This window comes from Euphorbia lathyris, chromosome 9 (assembly GCF_963576675.1).
Source record: "Euphorbia lathyris chromosome 9, ddEupLath1.1, whole genome shotgun sequence".
Taxonomy (NCBI): Eukaryota; Viridiplantae; Streptophyta; class Magnoliopsida; order Malpighiales; family Euphorbiaceae; genus Euphorbia; species Euphorbia lathyris.
In genome coordinates this window covers 25,072,474-25,090,727 of record NC_088918.1, presented here as the reverse complement: position 1 = coordinate 25,090,727, position 18,254 = coordinate 25,072,474, and the positions used below count along the sequence as shown (strand labels likewise).

The window sequence follows — 18,254 nt, the reverse complement described above, 5'->3', positions numbered from 1 at the left end:
AATTAGGTGATTAGTTGTTTTCATTTTTTTCATTTTTTATGATTTGAAAAATTTGAAAATGATTATTAATACTTGATATTATTAGCCATTGTTTCTTAAGCGTTTTTGTTTTTACTGATTTTTTAAAATATAAACGTTGATTCCCTGCGTAGACTGAGGAATGTGGATAACATTTTTGGAGCATCCGTAAACGGGGAATGGAGGATTCCCGTGGAGACAGGAATGAGGATAAGTTTGTCATTGTTTAGTTTGTGGGGAGGGAGATGAGAAATCTCTCACTAGTTGGAGATGGAGATGAAAAATGCATTCCCAGCCCGCCTTGTCCCGTTTACATCCCTATGTAGGGCCAAAACATATTTCAGATAGTGTTATTGTTGTATTTTTTTTTTTTGGGATGGAAAATGAATTTCCATAAAAAAAACAGCAAATATTATAATGGGCTTTGGGTTATGACCCAAATATTAACCCATATAGTCCATTTTACACGTGTCATCAAAAAAGATAAAACATGGAAGAAAGCAAGAAAAAGAAGAACTTCAAGATCTACCAGTGAGTTGCTCGTTTGGTTTCAGTCTGGTTGATGGATCTCAATCTCTTCTGTTTAACTTATTATTTCGATCTGTTTCTGTTAGCATTTTCTTCTTAAGTCCTTGCTGGAACCCTAGTATCCTTGATTTTGACTCAAGGTAGCTTTGGCCATGGCTTTCATGGCGGTATTGGAATCCGATCTTCGCGCCTTGTCTGCTGAAGCGCGCCGACGGTATCCCGCCGTCAAAGATGGCGCGGAGCACGCAATTATAAAGGTCAGAGTTAGACTCTTGCTTGTACATGTTCAATTCTCGGGAATGTGCACAAAAGCGTGCTTTAATTCATATCACCAAAACGTAACTATTTGTAAGACGAGTGTTGTGATGCTAGTTGATCTATATGTGGATATATTCGTGCATGTCGTGCCAATTTGAAGTATTCGGTGGATCAGGGAGCTGGATAATGTTGAATTTGATAAGGCCTGAGTTATTGGTTAAGAAGGAAATGGAGAAGCGTGAAAAATTCGGTAAACTGCACGTAAAACAACCATGAATCTTCTTAGTACACACGTCACTGAAGTGAAAGTGTAGATTAGAACACATTTTTGGAAATGGAGGGAAATACAGGAATAACTAACTTTGGAATTCTCTTCTTAATTTATATTGAACAAGTGAAGCTAGTGGGTTCTAAGTTTTCAGACTCAATCATCTAAGTTCTATTTTTTCCGTGTTCTCTAAGACCAAATGAAAGTTTGTAGGATAATATGTTGATATTATTTATAAGTGGGTGTACTTGGGTGTACGTGGTCTAAATTTATGCAGCTGATGAAATTTGTTTGTGTAGTAATCACATTTTTTTTTAAAGATGTGATGTTAAAGCCAATTACATTGTTCATGGCACTTGACTTAGCAGTTGAATTCAAAATTATAATTCTTTGTTTGGTCTTTGTAGCTTCGTTCATTGTCAAGTCCTAGTGAAATTGCAGATAATGAGGACATTCTTCGGATCTTTCTAATGGCTTGTGAGATTAGAACTGTGAAGCTTAGTGTAATTGGACTTTCATGTCTGCAAAAACTTATATCCCATGAAGCAGTTGCTCCATCAGCTTTGGATGAGATACTTTCCAAGTTGAAAGATGTAAGTACTTTCGTTTGGATTTGGCATGTGATGTATTGCCACTTCTTCTCTAAATTGAATTTAGCTGATACTTTGATCTTTCAGACACCATATTGCTTGTGCAAAGACATGTAGATATTGAAATTTATTCTTATTTATGACAAGGATTAAAAAGAAGTATATTCTTTGATGCTATTGATAAGTGTCAAATACCCTTGGGTTTGAAGAGTGTACAATCAATCTACCTTGTGCTTAAGTTTCATTAGCAAACAAAGTTGTCAGGATTCGAACTTTTGATCTTTTAATGGTACTTTTTGGTGTCCTATTGATTTTCTGATGTAGTAATAGAATAATTTGTGCCATTTTTTTTTTCTAACTACAGACATAAGGTTCATTCAACATCCACTAAGCTTCAATAGGTTAGGTTTGTATTTTAGCTAACTAAAGGATATTTTTCTTCTTCTGCAGACAAATTTCTTTCAAACTTTGAATTTTAATTCTCTAAAATGCACTTTGTTATTGGAATCACCTTGGTACACCAAAATGTGGCATTCTCATGCTGGTTTGCATGGGAATATTATGTTTCTGATAAAGTTCCTGAACTTGTAGATCCTACTATCATATTTCCATGTACTTGGAATGTGGACTGGTCTGTCCTTATGAATAGAAAATTGGCATATTCACATGAATGAGAGATAAAAAAGAAAAACACGGTAGATGCCTTTATTTTGGTTCTCTTCAAACCAAAGAAGATAAAATCATGTTCCTGGAATTACTTGCTTTGATATCCACTTCATCAGGAAAATGATTCTAAACGGGAATGTTGCATTAAAAAGCTAACCGTTTCTTAAAGAGCAGCACTTAAATTCTGTAATGTAATTTTATAAACCCTTTTTCTTCTTTGCAGCATGCTGAAATGGCAGATGAGAGTGTCCAACTCAAAACCCTACAGACTATATTAATCATTTTTCAGTCAAGGTTACATCCAGAGAATGAGGTATACACGAGTTATTTGGTTTCTGTCCTCAGTAAAGTGTTCAGAATATGTAGGATGAGGTGTATAGCCTGGTTCAACTTCAAACACACACACACACACACATATATTTTAAAGGTGATGTAATGATTTATATATGAACAGTAAGAGGCTGAGTGTTATATCTGAAGTAGTTTAGTAGCTGGATTCAACTCCATGGAATTAAAAGTGTTAGAAATGATATTTTGAAAGCTCTTCAAAATATTGTGATTGTTCTGAATTTGAGTTATTTGGGCATCAAGGTGTGCATAAATGCAGGTCCTGTACTGCAAATAATCAATAGTGTATTCATTTTGTTAAGATATAATACTAATACGACATATATCTGTGTCAAGATAAGCCTCTAAGATCTGTGAGTGGTAGTGTTATTCTTCATGAAAATAGACCCTGCATAACTTTATTGCAATGACAAAACTATATTATTATCTACTTTAATTACAATAAAACTACTGAAACCGTCACGGGCTCTTTATTTTCTAACAATGTTGACTGTTAGCTCTGGCCCAACTCAGTTCATTTAGCAGATCCTTTATTTTATTTTTTTCCCGGCTAAATAGAAATAGTCTATTCTTGGCTCAATTTTCCACCTTAACAACAGAAAAAAGGATTGATCAAAGTATTGAGTCTAAAACAAACACTTAATAGGTTTTGGACATATATAATTTGTGTGCCTCCATGTTTGGCTATTGTATAATTTGGTTCTCAATCTAATTGACAAGATGAAAATTGGATGACGAAATTAACTTGTCTTGCATTTTCATGAAGTAACCTGCTATGTTAGAGCATCTGTTACTGAGCTGGAAGTATTTTAGATGTTTTTTCTGTAATTATAGACGGACTTCACTCTTTGTAATGTAATTTCTAGATAGATGGATATATTTTTCTGTGTCGTGAAAGTACAAGTTGAAGGGTCTAGTTTCTTATGAAGAACTTTTTTTATTTTTTGGAATCTATGATGTCCAAAGATGAGAAATATTCCTTTATATTATCCCATGTTTATAATTCACATATTAATTTGATTCATATAATTATTCAGTAGGTTAAGAAAGGAATTTGTATAATATTTCAAAAATCTACAGGTATTGATCTGCTGAATAAATGTGTAGCCTCAGTATTATGAGATTTTCCCTTCCAATATTTGCACTTGTTTTTCCTGGCTCAAAGCCTCCTAGATTTGGGTTTGCTTGATGAATTAACTTCATGATTTTGGTCTTGAATTTGTTTATATGATTAAATCCATCAATCTAGCTGCTCAAGCTATCTTTTCAGTTGTGCAATTGTAGGATCAGTGAAGAAACGTCTTTGTGTATAATATCTATAATGAAAGGACAGTTTTTTTTTTTGGTAGTTACATGGCCTACCTTTTTCTTTGTTTGAGGTTGAGTTGGCTTCGTATAAAATGTCTATGCTTGAACTCTTCCATTTATGTCAGGAGAATATGGCTCAAGCTCTTTATATATGTCTTCGTCTTCTTGAAAATAACAGATCATCGGACAGTGTGCGAAAGTAAGTCAAATGTTCAGCAATTAATATTATTTGTGGACTGGTCTTTGGCTTACTTGTTTCTCTCTGTTACTATTTCCAGTACAGCTGCAGCTACCTTCAGACAGGCAGTAGCTTTAGTATTTGATCATGTGATTCATGCCGAGTCTCTTCCTGCAACGAAGTTTGGCTCTGGAGTTTACATTTCTCGGTCTACCTCAGTTACTGGTGATGTTAATCGCAGTATCAATCATTCAGAGTATGTTAACATCATGAGAATAATTTTTGAGTTAGACTTGCAAATTCTTAATTCTTTAATTCTTTGTTGGTTTATGCATTTCAATTGTAATAATAATATACAGAAACTGATATCTAATCTTAGGCATATTCATATTCATACTTCTGACCCAAAATTGCATAGGTTCTTGGAGCATGAACCTACTAATTCTGGAGAACAATCATTGATGAGGGAGACCCTAACAAATCCTGGAAAGCTTGGGCTCCGTTTACTTGAAGACCTGACAGCTCTTGCTGCAGGTGGATCTGTATGTGCTATTTGAAACTATTATACGATTTCTGTAATGAACAATGTAGTTGGTTTTTGTTAATTTATAGGCTGAGGAATTTTTTCAGATTGTTAAAGTGCGACATGACAATGCAGTTGAACATCATTTTCATTGTCTTACAGGCAAATTGGTTACGCGTTAATTCTCTTCAACGGATATTTGCTCTTGAAATACTTGAGTAAGATATATCCCTCTGCCTTTTTCTCTTCTGCATTCCTTCACTATAATTGCAATTCTACATGCAATTTTTCCGAGTATCCACAATCATTTTATTGTAATTATTAGCTAATGTAGCTTGGGCATTTAGCATGTGGTAGGCTACTCTTGTCACACTTAATGCCTGAAACTCAAAACGAAATGTAAGTCTTCGTACCAATGATTTTGAAATAGTTAATCCTTCCCACATGTCCCTTCTTGTTGTGTTAGGTTTTCCAAGTGGCTGCTTCTGAGGACCATTATAATTTATATGAAAATAAGTGGTTTTTCTTGGTTATACTTTTCATACGCATCATGTTTGATTTTGCTAGGATTTCCAGTATACACTGGAATTGTTACCATTTATGTTGTGTTGGCATCAAGAAAATATAGTGTGCTTTCCCAACTGTTAAATTTTTTAGGGCTTGGTTATTTTTTTTCGCTTTCCTTTTCTCAAAGTGCGCCCTAGGAATTATTGAAACATATGCAGCTGATCCACAACATACTCTAGTTCACATGTTCTTATCTTAATTTTTTTCCCTATGTTTACAAGAAAGGAAATTAGTACTGCCTCCGCTTATCTATTTAGTATGTATGATGCTGTGGGGCCTTAATAGAAATTTTAATTGCTAATAATGGGTTCATGATTGCATCATTTCACTCAATTTGCCTCAATTGGATCTTGGTGAACTCTACATGTATTTCCTCCACGATATGTTTGTTGTCCTTTTGTCACTGTACATACAAAGATAACAAATTGTGATACCAAACTTTTCAATTCAAAGTAACTTTTGGCATTCAGCATCATACATGTTCTGTTATGGCCTTTCAGTGGTAAGCTTTTCCACTCTGCAGGTTCATTCTATCAAATTATGTAGCCATTTTCAAGACATTGGGTCCTTACGAACAGGTAATCGTAAATGATTCACTAGATGTTCATTTTTGCTTTTCTGTTTATGCATGGTGTTGAAGCTTTTTCAGCTGTAAATTTTGCTTGGGATTTTCTACAGGTTATGCGTCATCAGATATGTTCGCTTCTGATGACTTCACTTCGTACCAATGCTGAGGTAACTTTTTTCAAATAGAATAATTCTTTGATCTGTATAGGAGATGTTTCTTTTAATAAGGAATTACACTCTGCAAATTCTTACTTTTGAACTCCGATACAGAGTGATGGAGAAGTTGGTGAACCTTCATTTCGTCGGGTGGTCTTGCGATCAGTTGCACATGTTATTAGGCTGTATAGTTCATCCGTTATTACTGAGTGTGAGGTATGTTCAATTATGATGGTGATCTTATTTTTGGAGAAATATATAGATAGCGCACATTGAACTTTGAAGGAAACAAATAGTTTGCTATGTTAGCTTCATTATTGTTTCTGACATTGTAATTGATTTCATCTGCATGTTTAGCCGTAGCAATCATTCATTTGCTTCACCAAAAATCCTATCACGGTTGAAAATAAAGAAACTGTTATTGTATCCTAAAGTGCGTTTGATTTAAGATTGCATATATTTGTCGACCTCGAATGTGCTCGATGATGTCCCAATTCTTGATTCATGGAATAGTTTTGGGAAAACATATGCTTAACACATGCCTCCGTTTTAGGGGTAGCCTGTGCTTTCTTGATCACGACCAGCTAAAGATAAAGTTCCCTTTAAGCAAACTAATTCATTTTTTATGGTTCCACATGTTGATGATCTGATGGATAGTATGATTATCTTATGTAGTTTTCTTCTTGCCATTTATACCTAATGAGAACTTAGTTATGAGGTACGGCATCTTTGAGAGTCAAATGTCGCTTATTGTTTGTAATTGGGTATTGTTGTTGATTGTACTGTAAAAAGAATCCAAAGCTATAGAACAATGGATCATAAATAGAGGAGTCTCAAATATCTATATTTCAGATGGTTTTCATCTCTAGTTAACAGATTGCATACAGTTTTTGTAATTTCTTTTATCAGTTTTTACCTTGTTTTTTTCCCATATGGATCCTGCCCTTATTTGGTTATATACGTCCTAAAGCACTTCTCGTCATGATTCTGTACTTGCATTATATTTGATTTCAACACCTGAATTTTAGGTTTGGAATTGATTCATATTCGTCATCTCCTTGTTATATGTCGGTGTGTGACCTCTATTTCCATGAAAGTTTTCCTGGACATGCCTAGGCACTGTATGCATAATAAGGTTTTTTTCCCTTTCAATGCAGGTTTTTGTTAGTATGCTTGTGAAGGTTATTTTTCTTGATCTACCACTTTGGCATCGGATTCTTGTGCTTGAGATCTTGAGGGTAATCGCTATGATATTAGCTGTGTCATCCTATTTTACCTTCAGTGCTTGTGAAATTTATTTAAATTTCTGGTTTGCAATATGACAGGGCTTTTGTGTGGAGGCAAGGACTTTACAAATTCTTTTCCAGAACTTTGATATGTAAGCTAACTAGCTTCACTACCGTGGATCCCTAGTTTGTGCTTTATATTTTGCATAAAAGTTCAATAATTCCTTCCACCCTGGAATCTCTTCATTTCTGTTATGCATGTCGTGACATGGTGTAGTAATGAGAAATAGCCTCAACTAAGAAACTGTAGTAATAGTCTCACCGGATGTGCTTATAATCTGAGAACCTCCTCGATGTAGTAGTAGTTTGATGAAGACATTGTGGAGCGTTACCTGGTCACAAGCACACTAGTTAAGTGAAAAAAGTGAGGGCTGCTGTTGAATAATCTCTTAAAATGACCTATATAATAATAGCTGATTTAAGTGCATTATTCTATGTGTATTGTGGTGGAGGGAAGGGGCTTTGAGCCCATACATGTACTCTAAATTGGATGAGAATGTATCTTCATCTTTTGTTTGTGTAACTACTGCTTATATCCTTTCTGTAGGCATCCTAAGAACACAAATGTTGTGGAGGGCATGGTTAAAGCTCTAGCTCGAGTTGTTTCAAATGTTCAGGTGAAACATTTGTTGCATTTTCTGCTTATGTGACCTCAGCTATATTTCTATTTGTTCTCAATAAGGGCTTATTGCTAAAGTTTGGATGGATGATTTGAGTTTATATGTCATCCTTAACTTTTTATGTATCTTTTTTACATGCCTCCTTTTGGCCTTCAGCTATGTTATTTTAGGTATTTGTGGACGGTAATTTTTAGTATTGAAGCCTATAATTGTGGAAAATGGAACTCTCTTCTAATTTGTAAAAAAACTCTAAGTTGCTGCTGCTAAGTTAATATTGTAGCTCCTGGTGTCAGTGGTTACATGAGGGTCCTTAAAATGTTAAAGCGTCAATGGAATTATAGAATTTCTGGCCATTGATCCCCCCACAATATAGTGTTTTCTGCCAACCATTTGGCCATCTTTTCACTTCACATGGGGTTGAGGTATGACCTTCTCCTACACCAATTTCCCTTCATTTGTTGTTCCCTTTTATTGTTTCATAAAGCTCCATAAATACCATTACGGGTATACTTTGTGCCCCTACTGTATTTAGGAGCGAAAATGGGAGCTGAAAAAATGTTTGGGGAATGAAAATGTAGGGGGAAAATGTTACAGATTGTTTCCTTTGTCTTGTCTTGAGAAGAGGGAAATGAAAGAAATATGAAGATAGTTACTTCCCTTTGTTCTGTAAAGTGAATATTGAAGCATAAAAATTATGATAGTTTTTTTTTGTTGCGGAGTTGAAGGTGATAAAGAAAAATTGGCCATTGTAGTTGCTGTTGAGAGCCATTAGTCCAAACTGACCTTTTTGGCCAAATTCATTGGTTTGTTTATACTTTTTGGCCAGTTAAGCACAACTTGTAAAAGATGATTGAGTGATGACTTGAGCCAAATTAGCCAATAGGGGGATTTGACGGAAAGAGTCATTTTCGGCTAAATTGGCCTTCAACTACAAGTTTAGGGGCTAAATTGCTTATAGATTAAAGTTTTATTATCCAAGATTACTAGATAATTTTTGGAATAGAAAAACTATTTGAGTCCCCATTTCCTTCAAATTGAAGAAACAGGGAACTGGTGTATCAGATCTGAAAGTTTTGAAGTTATCTCTCTTCCCTCCTTTCTTCCTTTCTCTAGTAAGAAAGGTTTTGGATGTTAGTTTGTTTGCGTCTAGGGGATTGCTCTCTCTCTCTCTCTCTCTCTGTTTTCCACTTTCCCCAACAGAATAGAAACATTCGAGGCATGGGAAGTGATCTTCTGTTATTTTTTGAAACTTCACTGGAAAAGGGAAGCTAGTCACTTTGAAGAAAGTTTTGATAATTTGCTTCTTCATTTTTTTTTATATATCACTTAATTGAATAGCTACCATTCTAAGGCTTATTTGACTTGCATTAAAGATTGAGTCACTTCTCTATTCCAGTAGTGGCATTACGTTTGGATGCTCTAATATTAGATTCACATCTCTATCTTTAATTTTGGATACATTTTGTTATCTCCTCGAAGGTATCCTTTTATTATTATTATTATTATTATTTATTATTGTTATTTTCTTTTTGATGTGGTTTAGTGCTTGCGGATATTAGGAGGTTGAGTAACTTGAATTTGTTTTAACGTGTTAGAATCAAGAAACAAGTGACGAGAGCCTAGCAGCTGTTGCAGGGATGTTTAGCAGCAAGGCAAAAGGTAACTCTTCTCTTAATTTTCAAAAGTGGAATGGAGTGAAAGATGGAGTGAATGGCAACATCTTGCTGCTATGTTGTATAGTTTTAAGGAGATGTCTTCTTCCCAACATTCACAAATAGAACAAAATATCAAACAATTATAAACAAAACAATATCATTCAATTCTAAATGTGATAATCTGTTATATCATGAAAAATCAAATTCTTTCTGAAATTAACATTATACTGGACCACTATTGTTTGATGAGCTTAAAATGGCTTTTATATTATAAATTCTTTTAATCTTGATTGGGAAGTGCTACTATGCTGCCGTTTTGTTTTTTCTTCTTTGCCTTCTTTTCTATTTTGTTTTATGTTCATGTTTGTAGTTGTGAAGTTTATAGGAGTATTCCATATCCTCCACAATTGGATCTCCATTATATATTTCTTAATAAATTATTCATAAAGTCTTTCTTCAAAAAAAAAAAAACAAAATATATATATTTATAAAGGAAAAAGACTTGGGAAAGAGAATACTTGCAAAAGCGGTACATTATTTGATGTAGAGATTGAAATTGCCCTTATCGCATTGCTCTCCTCCTTAAAGTTTAACTGAACAACTTGGAAGTTCTGAATCTCTGATGTTGGGTTTGAAACTGTTTTTCTGCTAATATATATAGAGAATACAACATAAATCAGGAAAATAATTCTAATGGAAACCCATTAAATTATAGGAATGTAAAATACATAATTTATAGCTAATATTCTATTAAAATTACGTCACTAATTCCCACTCACTAAGTTGGCGAATTGGAATTTTCCATTCCCAGCTTTAATACAATGTTCTTAAATATTGAGCTACTTAGCCCGTTAGTGAGAATGTCAACAAGTTGTCCCTGCGTAGGCTCATACATGGTGTTTATCAATCCAGTCCAATTTCTCCTTGATGAAATGCCTAAATGTTTGGTCATATCACGTTGAACTAGGCTATGGCCTATGCTTATTTTTGGTTTATTAATGTTATCGCAATAGAGCTTCATAAGATCATCCCACTTTATCTTTATGTCTTTAAGAATAATTTTCAACCAAAGCAATTCACATATACCTTGTGCCATTGCATGAAATTCTGCTTTAGCACTAGAACGTGATACTACCCCCTGTTTCTTACTTCATGCCACAAACTGTCATACTTCCACTTCTCGTGAACAAGATTCCCCTTGTTCCACTTCTTGTGAACAAGATCCCCCTTCTAGGTGTTCCTGTAAAGTATTGCAAAATCTGTGTGCTGCTTGCTAGTGGACTTCTCTAGGATTACTCATAACTTGACTAACCAATCTCATTGCATAAGCTTTACTAGGTCAGGTATGTTCCAAATAAATAAGTCGTCCTACAAGGTGTTGATGCATTTCTCTATTGACTAGAACACCTTCCTCTGCTTTTCCTAGTTGAAGACCCAACAATATGGGTGTACTAACGAGTATGCATGTGGCTTTTCCTGTCTGCTTGAGCAAATAAGTAACGTACTTCTGTTGGGATATAAAAATCCCTTTTCTGGAATGTGCCACCCTAATTGCTAGTATATACTTCAGCTTCACCAAAGTCTTGATTTCAAGCTCCTTAGGCAAGCAATTACTAAAGACTTGTGGCTCCATCTTATCATCCCCAGTTAGTATGGTGTCATCATAGTTGTTAAAGGCGCGCCATAAGCAAAGCTCAATGTAGCGAGCCTTAATTCCCCTAGGCGAGGCGCAGTTTAAAAGGCTCTCGCCTTGTGCGCTTCGCCTGGGCTTCATAGGCTCTCATGAAGGCGCGCCTCATTAACATTTAGTGTTTTCATTTTTCTTTTTATTTTTCTTTATTTTGTTTTAAAACTGATCTAATCTAAGTAAACTTAATTTTAACCCTTGATCCAATCTAAGTAAAAGTGTAAAACAAAACAAAAATATGAAGAGGCGTAAATTATAGAAGAGGGGATTAAGAGACGTAATAGAATCCAGTCTCCAGGTGTTAAGGCTAAGCAAAAGGAAAAAGCAAAAACAACTCCTCGTGTGAGACCTAGGCCATCTATGCCACTTATAGATGAGGACGAGGATGAATATGAAGAGGAGGAAGAAATTGGAGATGAAAATGATAGTGAAGAGACTTTGGAGAGGATGATACTATTAATCTTGAGGAGGATCTTGATGGTGATTATTAGTTTTTTTTAGTCCTGTTTGATTGAAAATGAATGCTTATTAGTTTATTAGCATTAGTTAGGTACTTAGGTTAAGTATATGTCTCTATGAACTTAACTTGGTGTTTTTGACATTTAATATTATGTTTTTATGTGGTCCTTACTTGTTTCTGTCTTTATAACTGTGTTTTTTGGTTCATCATGACTTATGCTTTAACTAGTAATAGAGTATTACTATTAGTTATATTAGTATCAAATATTTATATGTAGATTTTGTGTGTATATATATATATACATATATTATTATTATTATTATTATTATTTTCTACGCCTCATGTTCATCAGGTGCGCGCCTAGGCTCCAAAACCCCGTAGCGCCTTAGTGCGCTTGCACCTTTAACAACTATGGATGTCATCAATATATACTCACTGTCACTCCCCCTGTGGCCAAATGGTTAATGAACAATTTGTGGTCCTCTTGACGTTGCTTGTATTCCACGGCTAACATTATCCTTAAAAAATTTCCAAACTAGGCATGGTGAGATTGTTTCAATCCATACAAAGCTTTGTTCACTTTCATATTGTATTCATTGTCTCATTTGTTCCATAGTTTGGTGGAACCTCCATGTAAATCTCCTCTTCAAGACCCTATGCAAAAAAGTGTTCTTCACATCAAATTGTTGTAGGTCCCAACCAACAGTTAGCAATTACTAAATAGAGATAAAATTAGTCTAAGTGTATTCATCATATCCATAGGAACAAACATCTCTAAATAGTCAATCCTATATGTTTGAGTGTAATATTTGGCTACTAGTCTCACCTTGCAACATTCAATTGACCCATCAGCCTTATATTTCACTATATAGACCCGTTTGCAACCTACTGGCCTTTTTTCTGCTGGTAACTCCACCAAACTCCCAAGTTTTATTCTTCCGCAATGCCTCCATCTGCACATCCATGGCTTGTTTCCATTTTTCATTAGACAATGTCTCAGATAAGGCTGTGGGAATGGTTGAGGTATTGAGGTTTACGAGGATGGCTTTAAAAGTGGGTAAAACGTTTCCTGTTATAAAGTATAGGGTTTGTGCATCATAGCATTGTTGGTCACTAAATTCATTTTTTGAGACAATAAAGTCACTCAAGTAATACTTCGATGTCAATAAAGTAACTATGGCTGGATCCGACCTGGACAACCGGTGACGTGGCATTCATAATGACATCTCAGCAGTATACCTTTTAGTGAAACCACATGGCGGCCATGTGTAGCTGCATGGCAAAATGAAAATTGAAACTGATTTTTTTGTTGTTTTTCTCCAACCCCATTTTCTAACCTAGTTACCAATTACCCAAACTAAAATATAGATCCCCACTTACCCATTCTCCATGGATCCATTCTTTAGCCTAAATCAACTTCTCCATGGATCCATTCTTTAGCCTAAATCAAAATAAAAAATCCATAACTTTATCTCTGCCTAAATCAAAATCTCAAATTTCAATCCAAATCTCTCTTCCTCCTGTTTCCCTCAGTAAGCAAAGCAGAGCTATGAGAAAGTCAAGTGGTTCCTCTCTCACATCACCAACCAACCACCATATTTCTTCAGCTTCACGACTCTTATCCCATTATACTCGATTATCATGAAGAAAAAAAGTAAAAAGTAAAAATAAAAAAGAAAAACAAATAATGGATGTGAGGAGGAGACTGGGCTTAAAACCAGCAAAAAATCAGACAATGATATAATATAGTGGAATCCAAAAGAATCCACTAGAAATTGAGGAGAATGAATCTGAAGAATCCTGCAAAGAATTTGGTGTTTGCCAAGAATTGGGCATTTCTCATGGAGACGATGTAGCCATTGATGAGGATGAAGAAGGAGATGAAGAAAAGGAAGAAGAAATGGAAATTGAAATTGAGGCCGAGAAGAAGAGTCTTGACATTACCAGAAGAGCAAAATGAGTTAAAAATGAGATTTTTGTTTTGATTTAGGAAAATGAATGGATCCATTTTTAGTATGGGTAATAGGAATCCGGATTAGAAAATGAGGTCGGAGAAAAAAAAATCAGTTTTTATTTTCTTTTGTAATGTGGCTGTGCCTGACACATGGCCGTTGTGTGGCTTCACAAAAAGCTATACGATTGAGATGTCTTTATGGTTGCCACACCAAGTTGTTAGATCCGGCAATAGTTACTTTATTGGCACCAAAGTACTATTTTAGTGACTTTATTATCTCAAAAACAACTTTAGGGACCACCGGTGCACAAATCCTCTACTTTATTGACCGTGGATACTTTTTACCCCTTTTAAAGTTGGTGAGAAGTTTTGAAAGGATATGTAATATGGGAGTGGGTATAACAACCTTTTTGTGTATGTTGTGTTCTGGTTCCTTTCCTAATGACAATTGGTAGGTCCTTATCTTCCTCACTAACATGTACCTCAGTTTCACTTGCAACACAGGAAAATCAGAAATTGTTATCTTATTTGAGGTGCTTGGATCAGATTCATGTATGTGCACAAATTCCGGAATGGTCTCTTTCCGCCTTGAGTAAACCAAATCCTTTCCAGATCTCACATTTCCAAGAACAGATTCAAGTTTGGTTCAGATTTAGGAAGTTCAGGTTCTGAATGGTTGGACTCACAGAAGGATATGTTTGGTTTGGATTCAGGATGTTCAAGTTCGGATAAATTGGATTTATAGTGGATTTTGGTTCTGGTTGGATCGAGGGCATCTGATTAGGTTTAGATGGAAGTGAAGGATCAAATTTAGACAGTCGAAGAATGGATCCCTTATCTTCCTTAAGGCTCTCACCCTGAATATAAGATTGGATGAAATAGGTCTCTTGCTCACTAAACTAAAGGTTATATTTTGGGACACATGAAATTTCTTGGGAGGAGTATGATAGCACTTGTACCCTTTTTGAGTTCATGAATGCCCCACAAAGATGCACTTTATGCTCTAGATATGGATGTGAATGAAGGACTCACCCAAAAATGCGAGGTAAAAGATTTTTTGTAGTGGGAAGATTTAGGTGGAATGAGGAGAGCGCACCTCCATTGGACTTCTGAATCCTAAGACTCTAGATGGTAGTCTGTTAATGAGATGAATGATTGTTAGAACTGCTTCCCACAAAAAAATGTTTCTGTAGATTTTTCTGAAACAACAGAGCTTGAGTTTGAATTAAAAGGTGTATGTTTTCTTTTTGTACAATTTTTTTTTGTGTGTGTTTTGACACAAGATGCCTCATGAATTTTCCCCTCTTTTGTTAGTAGGGACCGAGAGTTTGATTGAAATAGTTTCCGACATTGTCTAACAAGCCTTTTGATAGTTACACCAAACTGGTCTTTTTTACCATAGGGACGAATAATTGGGAACACAGAACTAACATACGACTTGTGTTTGAGCAAGAAAACCCAGGTAACTTGGGTGCAATCATCTATAAATGTCATAAACCATCTTACCCCTGACACGTTTAAAATAATCGAGGTACCCTAGATATCAGTGTGAACAAGGTAAAAAGGACAAGTGCTTCTTTTATTACTAATTGGAAAAGGCATATGCTTGTGTAGCAAGTTCACACACCTCGCAATGAAGACTCTCAATATCTAGTTTTCGATACAATGAAAGAAACAAAGATTCAATAAATCTAAATGATGAATGACCTAACTGACAAAAATACAGAAGGCCTTTTCTTTATTTGATAAGAAAGGACTCAGTCAAGAATGAGTAGGGATATCTTCTCTTGAATATATTCGACCCGTTTGATTCCTTAAGGTAGTAATGACCATTTCATTTTCTAGCACATCCAAACATCTTCCTCGAATCTTTCTCCTGAAATACACAGTGACTCGTGTGAAATATAACATTACAAAGTAAAGGCTTTTTTCTTATTACTTGGGCATGGGGAGTATGTATTATGTAATACAGTGTCTGAGACGTGTGGTCTCTGTCTCCTGATTTGAGTCATGTGGTCTGTGGCTCCTGAATCCGTGATCCAAGATTGTTGAAATGGTGTTTCTGAGGCATTTAAGCCAAATGAAAAAGAATGCTACCTGAATAAGCCAAAGTACATGTACTTGCAGCTTTCTCCATTGTAACTGATTCAGTTGACCACCCATATTGAATTAGTCAATAGAACCAGCCTCAATAATGAAGGTTGTTGGTGTAGAAGCAAGAGAAATAAAAAAAAAATGATGATATTGATGGAGGTTGATAACCTGAATTTCCAACAATGAGTAAAAGGAGGACTGTGAGTAATCTGTTTATCAACAGACAACAGAGAGAAATAGAGGTAAAATTGTTGACAATAAAAACACAGAGAGAATAGCAATGAAGGCCCAACCCCTTAATTTTCCTAAAAGTATTGGAGCCTACAGCTCTGATACCATCTCAGATTTTGGGTTTGAAATTACTTTTCTTTTGTATTAACTAATGGGTAATATATAAGAATACAACATAAATTAGGAAATAATTCTAATAGAAATCCTTTAAATTATCGGAGTCCAAGATACATAATTTTCAGCTAATATTCTCCTAAATTAACATCATTAATTCCCAAACTTAAGTCTGATTATGAGTATTTATTATTAATTAAAACACTGGGATATAGTTATCTTCTCATGCTGCTTCGGCCTTATAGCAATAGCACCAACATACTTCTGTTCTCGGTTGGAATTGAAAAAGATAAAGGAGTAATCTCATGGGATTCTTGAAATATGAGGGCAAAAACTTGCTGTAAATTGGGGTTGCTTGTAGCTTCATGGTGGTATGCATCAATAAACCAAAAGACCTTAAAACTTGCATACACTCAAGATAAAGGTGTGAAATATAATTTGGAGTGCGATGACACATTTTGTTTGGCCTTTTCTTTTTGTATCAGACTTCAGTTATGGATTATTTCATCTCATGAATCTTGGTCAAAATTACTGATTCAGCCACCTGCAGGAATTGAATGGAGTCTTGATAATGACGCATCCAATGCTGCTGTCCTGGTTGCTAGTGAAGCCCATGCAATAACTTTGGCTGTTGAAGGGTTGTTAGGTGTTGTTTTTACTATAGCTACTTTGACAGATGAAGCAGTGGATGTGGGAGAGGTTATTTTTCATCATATTATGTCCTGTTTTTTTTTCTAGCCCCACCCCCCCCCCCCCCCCCCCCCCCCCCCCCCCCCCCCCCCCCCCCCCTTCCCTTCCTTTCTCAAACAATCACAAAAGAATAAAAGAAAGAAAAATTGTCTTACTTTCTCTTGGTACTACCAGCTTGAATCTCCCAGGTGTGAATATGATCATGCAGCAAAATTTACTGGGAAGACTGTTGTTCTGTGTATTGCAATGGTTGAATCCTTGTGGTTGACCATTCTTGATGCGTTATCCCTTGTCTTGTCAAGGTCAGTGGAATTTTCTATAAGAAGATGTAATTGAAGATTAAAACCATTTCTTTTTTATATGAGATATATCTTGTGTCAGGTCACAGGGAGAGGCTATTGTTTTGGAAATATTGAAGGGTTACCAGGCATTCACTCAGGTAGATAATGTTGAAAGTGAAGTGTTTTGCATGTCCTTTCTTTTTGTTCCCTTCTCCAGTTAGTTTCTTGCAACTTGTATTTCTGATGTAACTACAATTATTGGTAGAAGTCTCTGCATATCATTCCACTTGTTTACCAGCAATTATTCTGATGGCTCTGTGACTATTCATCAGGCATGTGGGGTTCTTCATGTTGTTGAACCTTTAAACTCTTTCCTAGCCTCACTTTGCAAATTCACAATTAATTTTCCAATTGAAGCAGAAAGAAAGAGGTAATTCTCAAATTTCAGTGAACAATATTACATGCATTTTGTGGAGAGGAAACAGGTTAATAAAATTGACGAATCAGCATTTGCAGAATACTCATATAATTTGAAGAGTAGAGAAACAATGTTTAGCAGTTCCATAGGTCTAGGGAGCTTGTACATCACATTGAAAAGGTGTTGAACTGATTAGGAGGTTGTGTAGAAAAAGTTGGATAATTATGCCCCCTTAGATGAACTTCACAAAAAATTCTGAATCCATAGTGGCTTAGAAAATTATTTAGCTTCCTACCTAGTTCAATGCCAAACACGTGCTCTGAGAAAACACAAACATGAGCTGTTTCATGTCCAAATGTTTATATCTGTCATAGTTAAAGGTCCACTTCATATTAATATCTGACACACCCCCATACGCGAATGCCCACTGGTCTTGAAGCATGCACAACAAAGGCCCATACTGCCATGTCCTGCAATTAAATCAACAAATGAGGCTGCCAGGAATCGAACCCTAGACCACTTGGTCAAACTGGCTCCGATACCATGTCATGGAACCAATTGAACTAAAAGTTTAAATTGATAGTTAAAGGTCCACTTCATATTAATATCTGCCAATATCCATTGCCTTAATAATTATTTTCAAAGATTTTTAGCACTATAGGCTTAGTATTTAAATTCTGTTTTTTTTTAACTTCCAGGATAATCGCTTTACACTTCTCCGCAAATATTTTCTCAAAATTCTAGGAATTTAATTACATAGAACAGTTAAGAGTTGTGCATGATTGATGG

The 18,254-nt window shown here is 35.4% G+C and overlaps 1 protein-coding gene across 5 annotated transcripts in view; it reads left to right on the top strand.

The window, feature by feature from the left end:
* The first annotated feature begins 536 nt into the window (after positions 1-536).
* The window catches only part of LOC136205415 (uncharacterized), a 41,103-nt gene continuing 23,385 nt past the window's right edge, over positions 537-18,254 (top strand). For 4 of the 5 annotated variants that reach the window (XM_065996004.1, XM_065996002.1, XM_065996003.1 and 1 more), the window contains exons 1-18: positions 537-803; positions 1,480-1,665; positions 2,552-2,641; positions 4,110-4,183; positions 4,263-4,418; positions 4,581-4,704; positions 4,848-4,903; positions 5,776-5,830; positions 5,931-5,987; positions 6,090-6,191; positions 7,133-7,213; positions 7,301-7,353; positions 7,809-7,878; positions 9,477-9,540; positions 16,627-16,775; positions 16,941-17,068; positions 17,148-17,205; positions 17,380-17,477. In XM_065996004.1, the coding sequence (XP_065852076.1) occupies positions 699-803; positions 1,480-1,665; positions 2,552-2,641; positions 4,110-4,183; positions 4,263-4,418; positions 4,581-4,704; positions 4,848-4,903; positions 5,776-5,830; positions 5,931-5,987; positions 6,090-6,191; positions 7,133-7,213; positions 7,301-7,353; positions 7,809-7,878; positions 9,477-9,540; positions 16,627-16,775; positions 16,941-17,068; positions 17,148-17,205; positions 17,380-17,477 (1,706 nt within the window). In that variant the 5' untranslated portion in view covers positions 537-698. Of the gene's footprint in view, positions 804-1,479; positions 1,666-2,551; positions 2,642-4,109; positions 4,184-4,262; positions 4,419-4,580; positions 4,705-4,847; positions 4,904-5,775; positions 5,831-5,930; positions 5,988-6,089; positions 6,192-7,132; positions 7,214-7,300; positions 7,354-7,808; positions 7,879-9,476; positions 9,541-16,626; positions 16,776-16,940; positions 17,069-17,147; positions 17,206-17,379; positions 17,478-18,254 lie in introns of those variants that run through there. The other variant, XM_065996005.1, reaches the window with a different exon arrangement.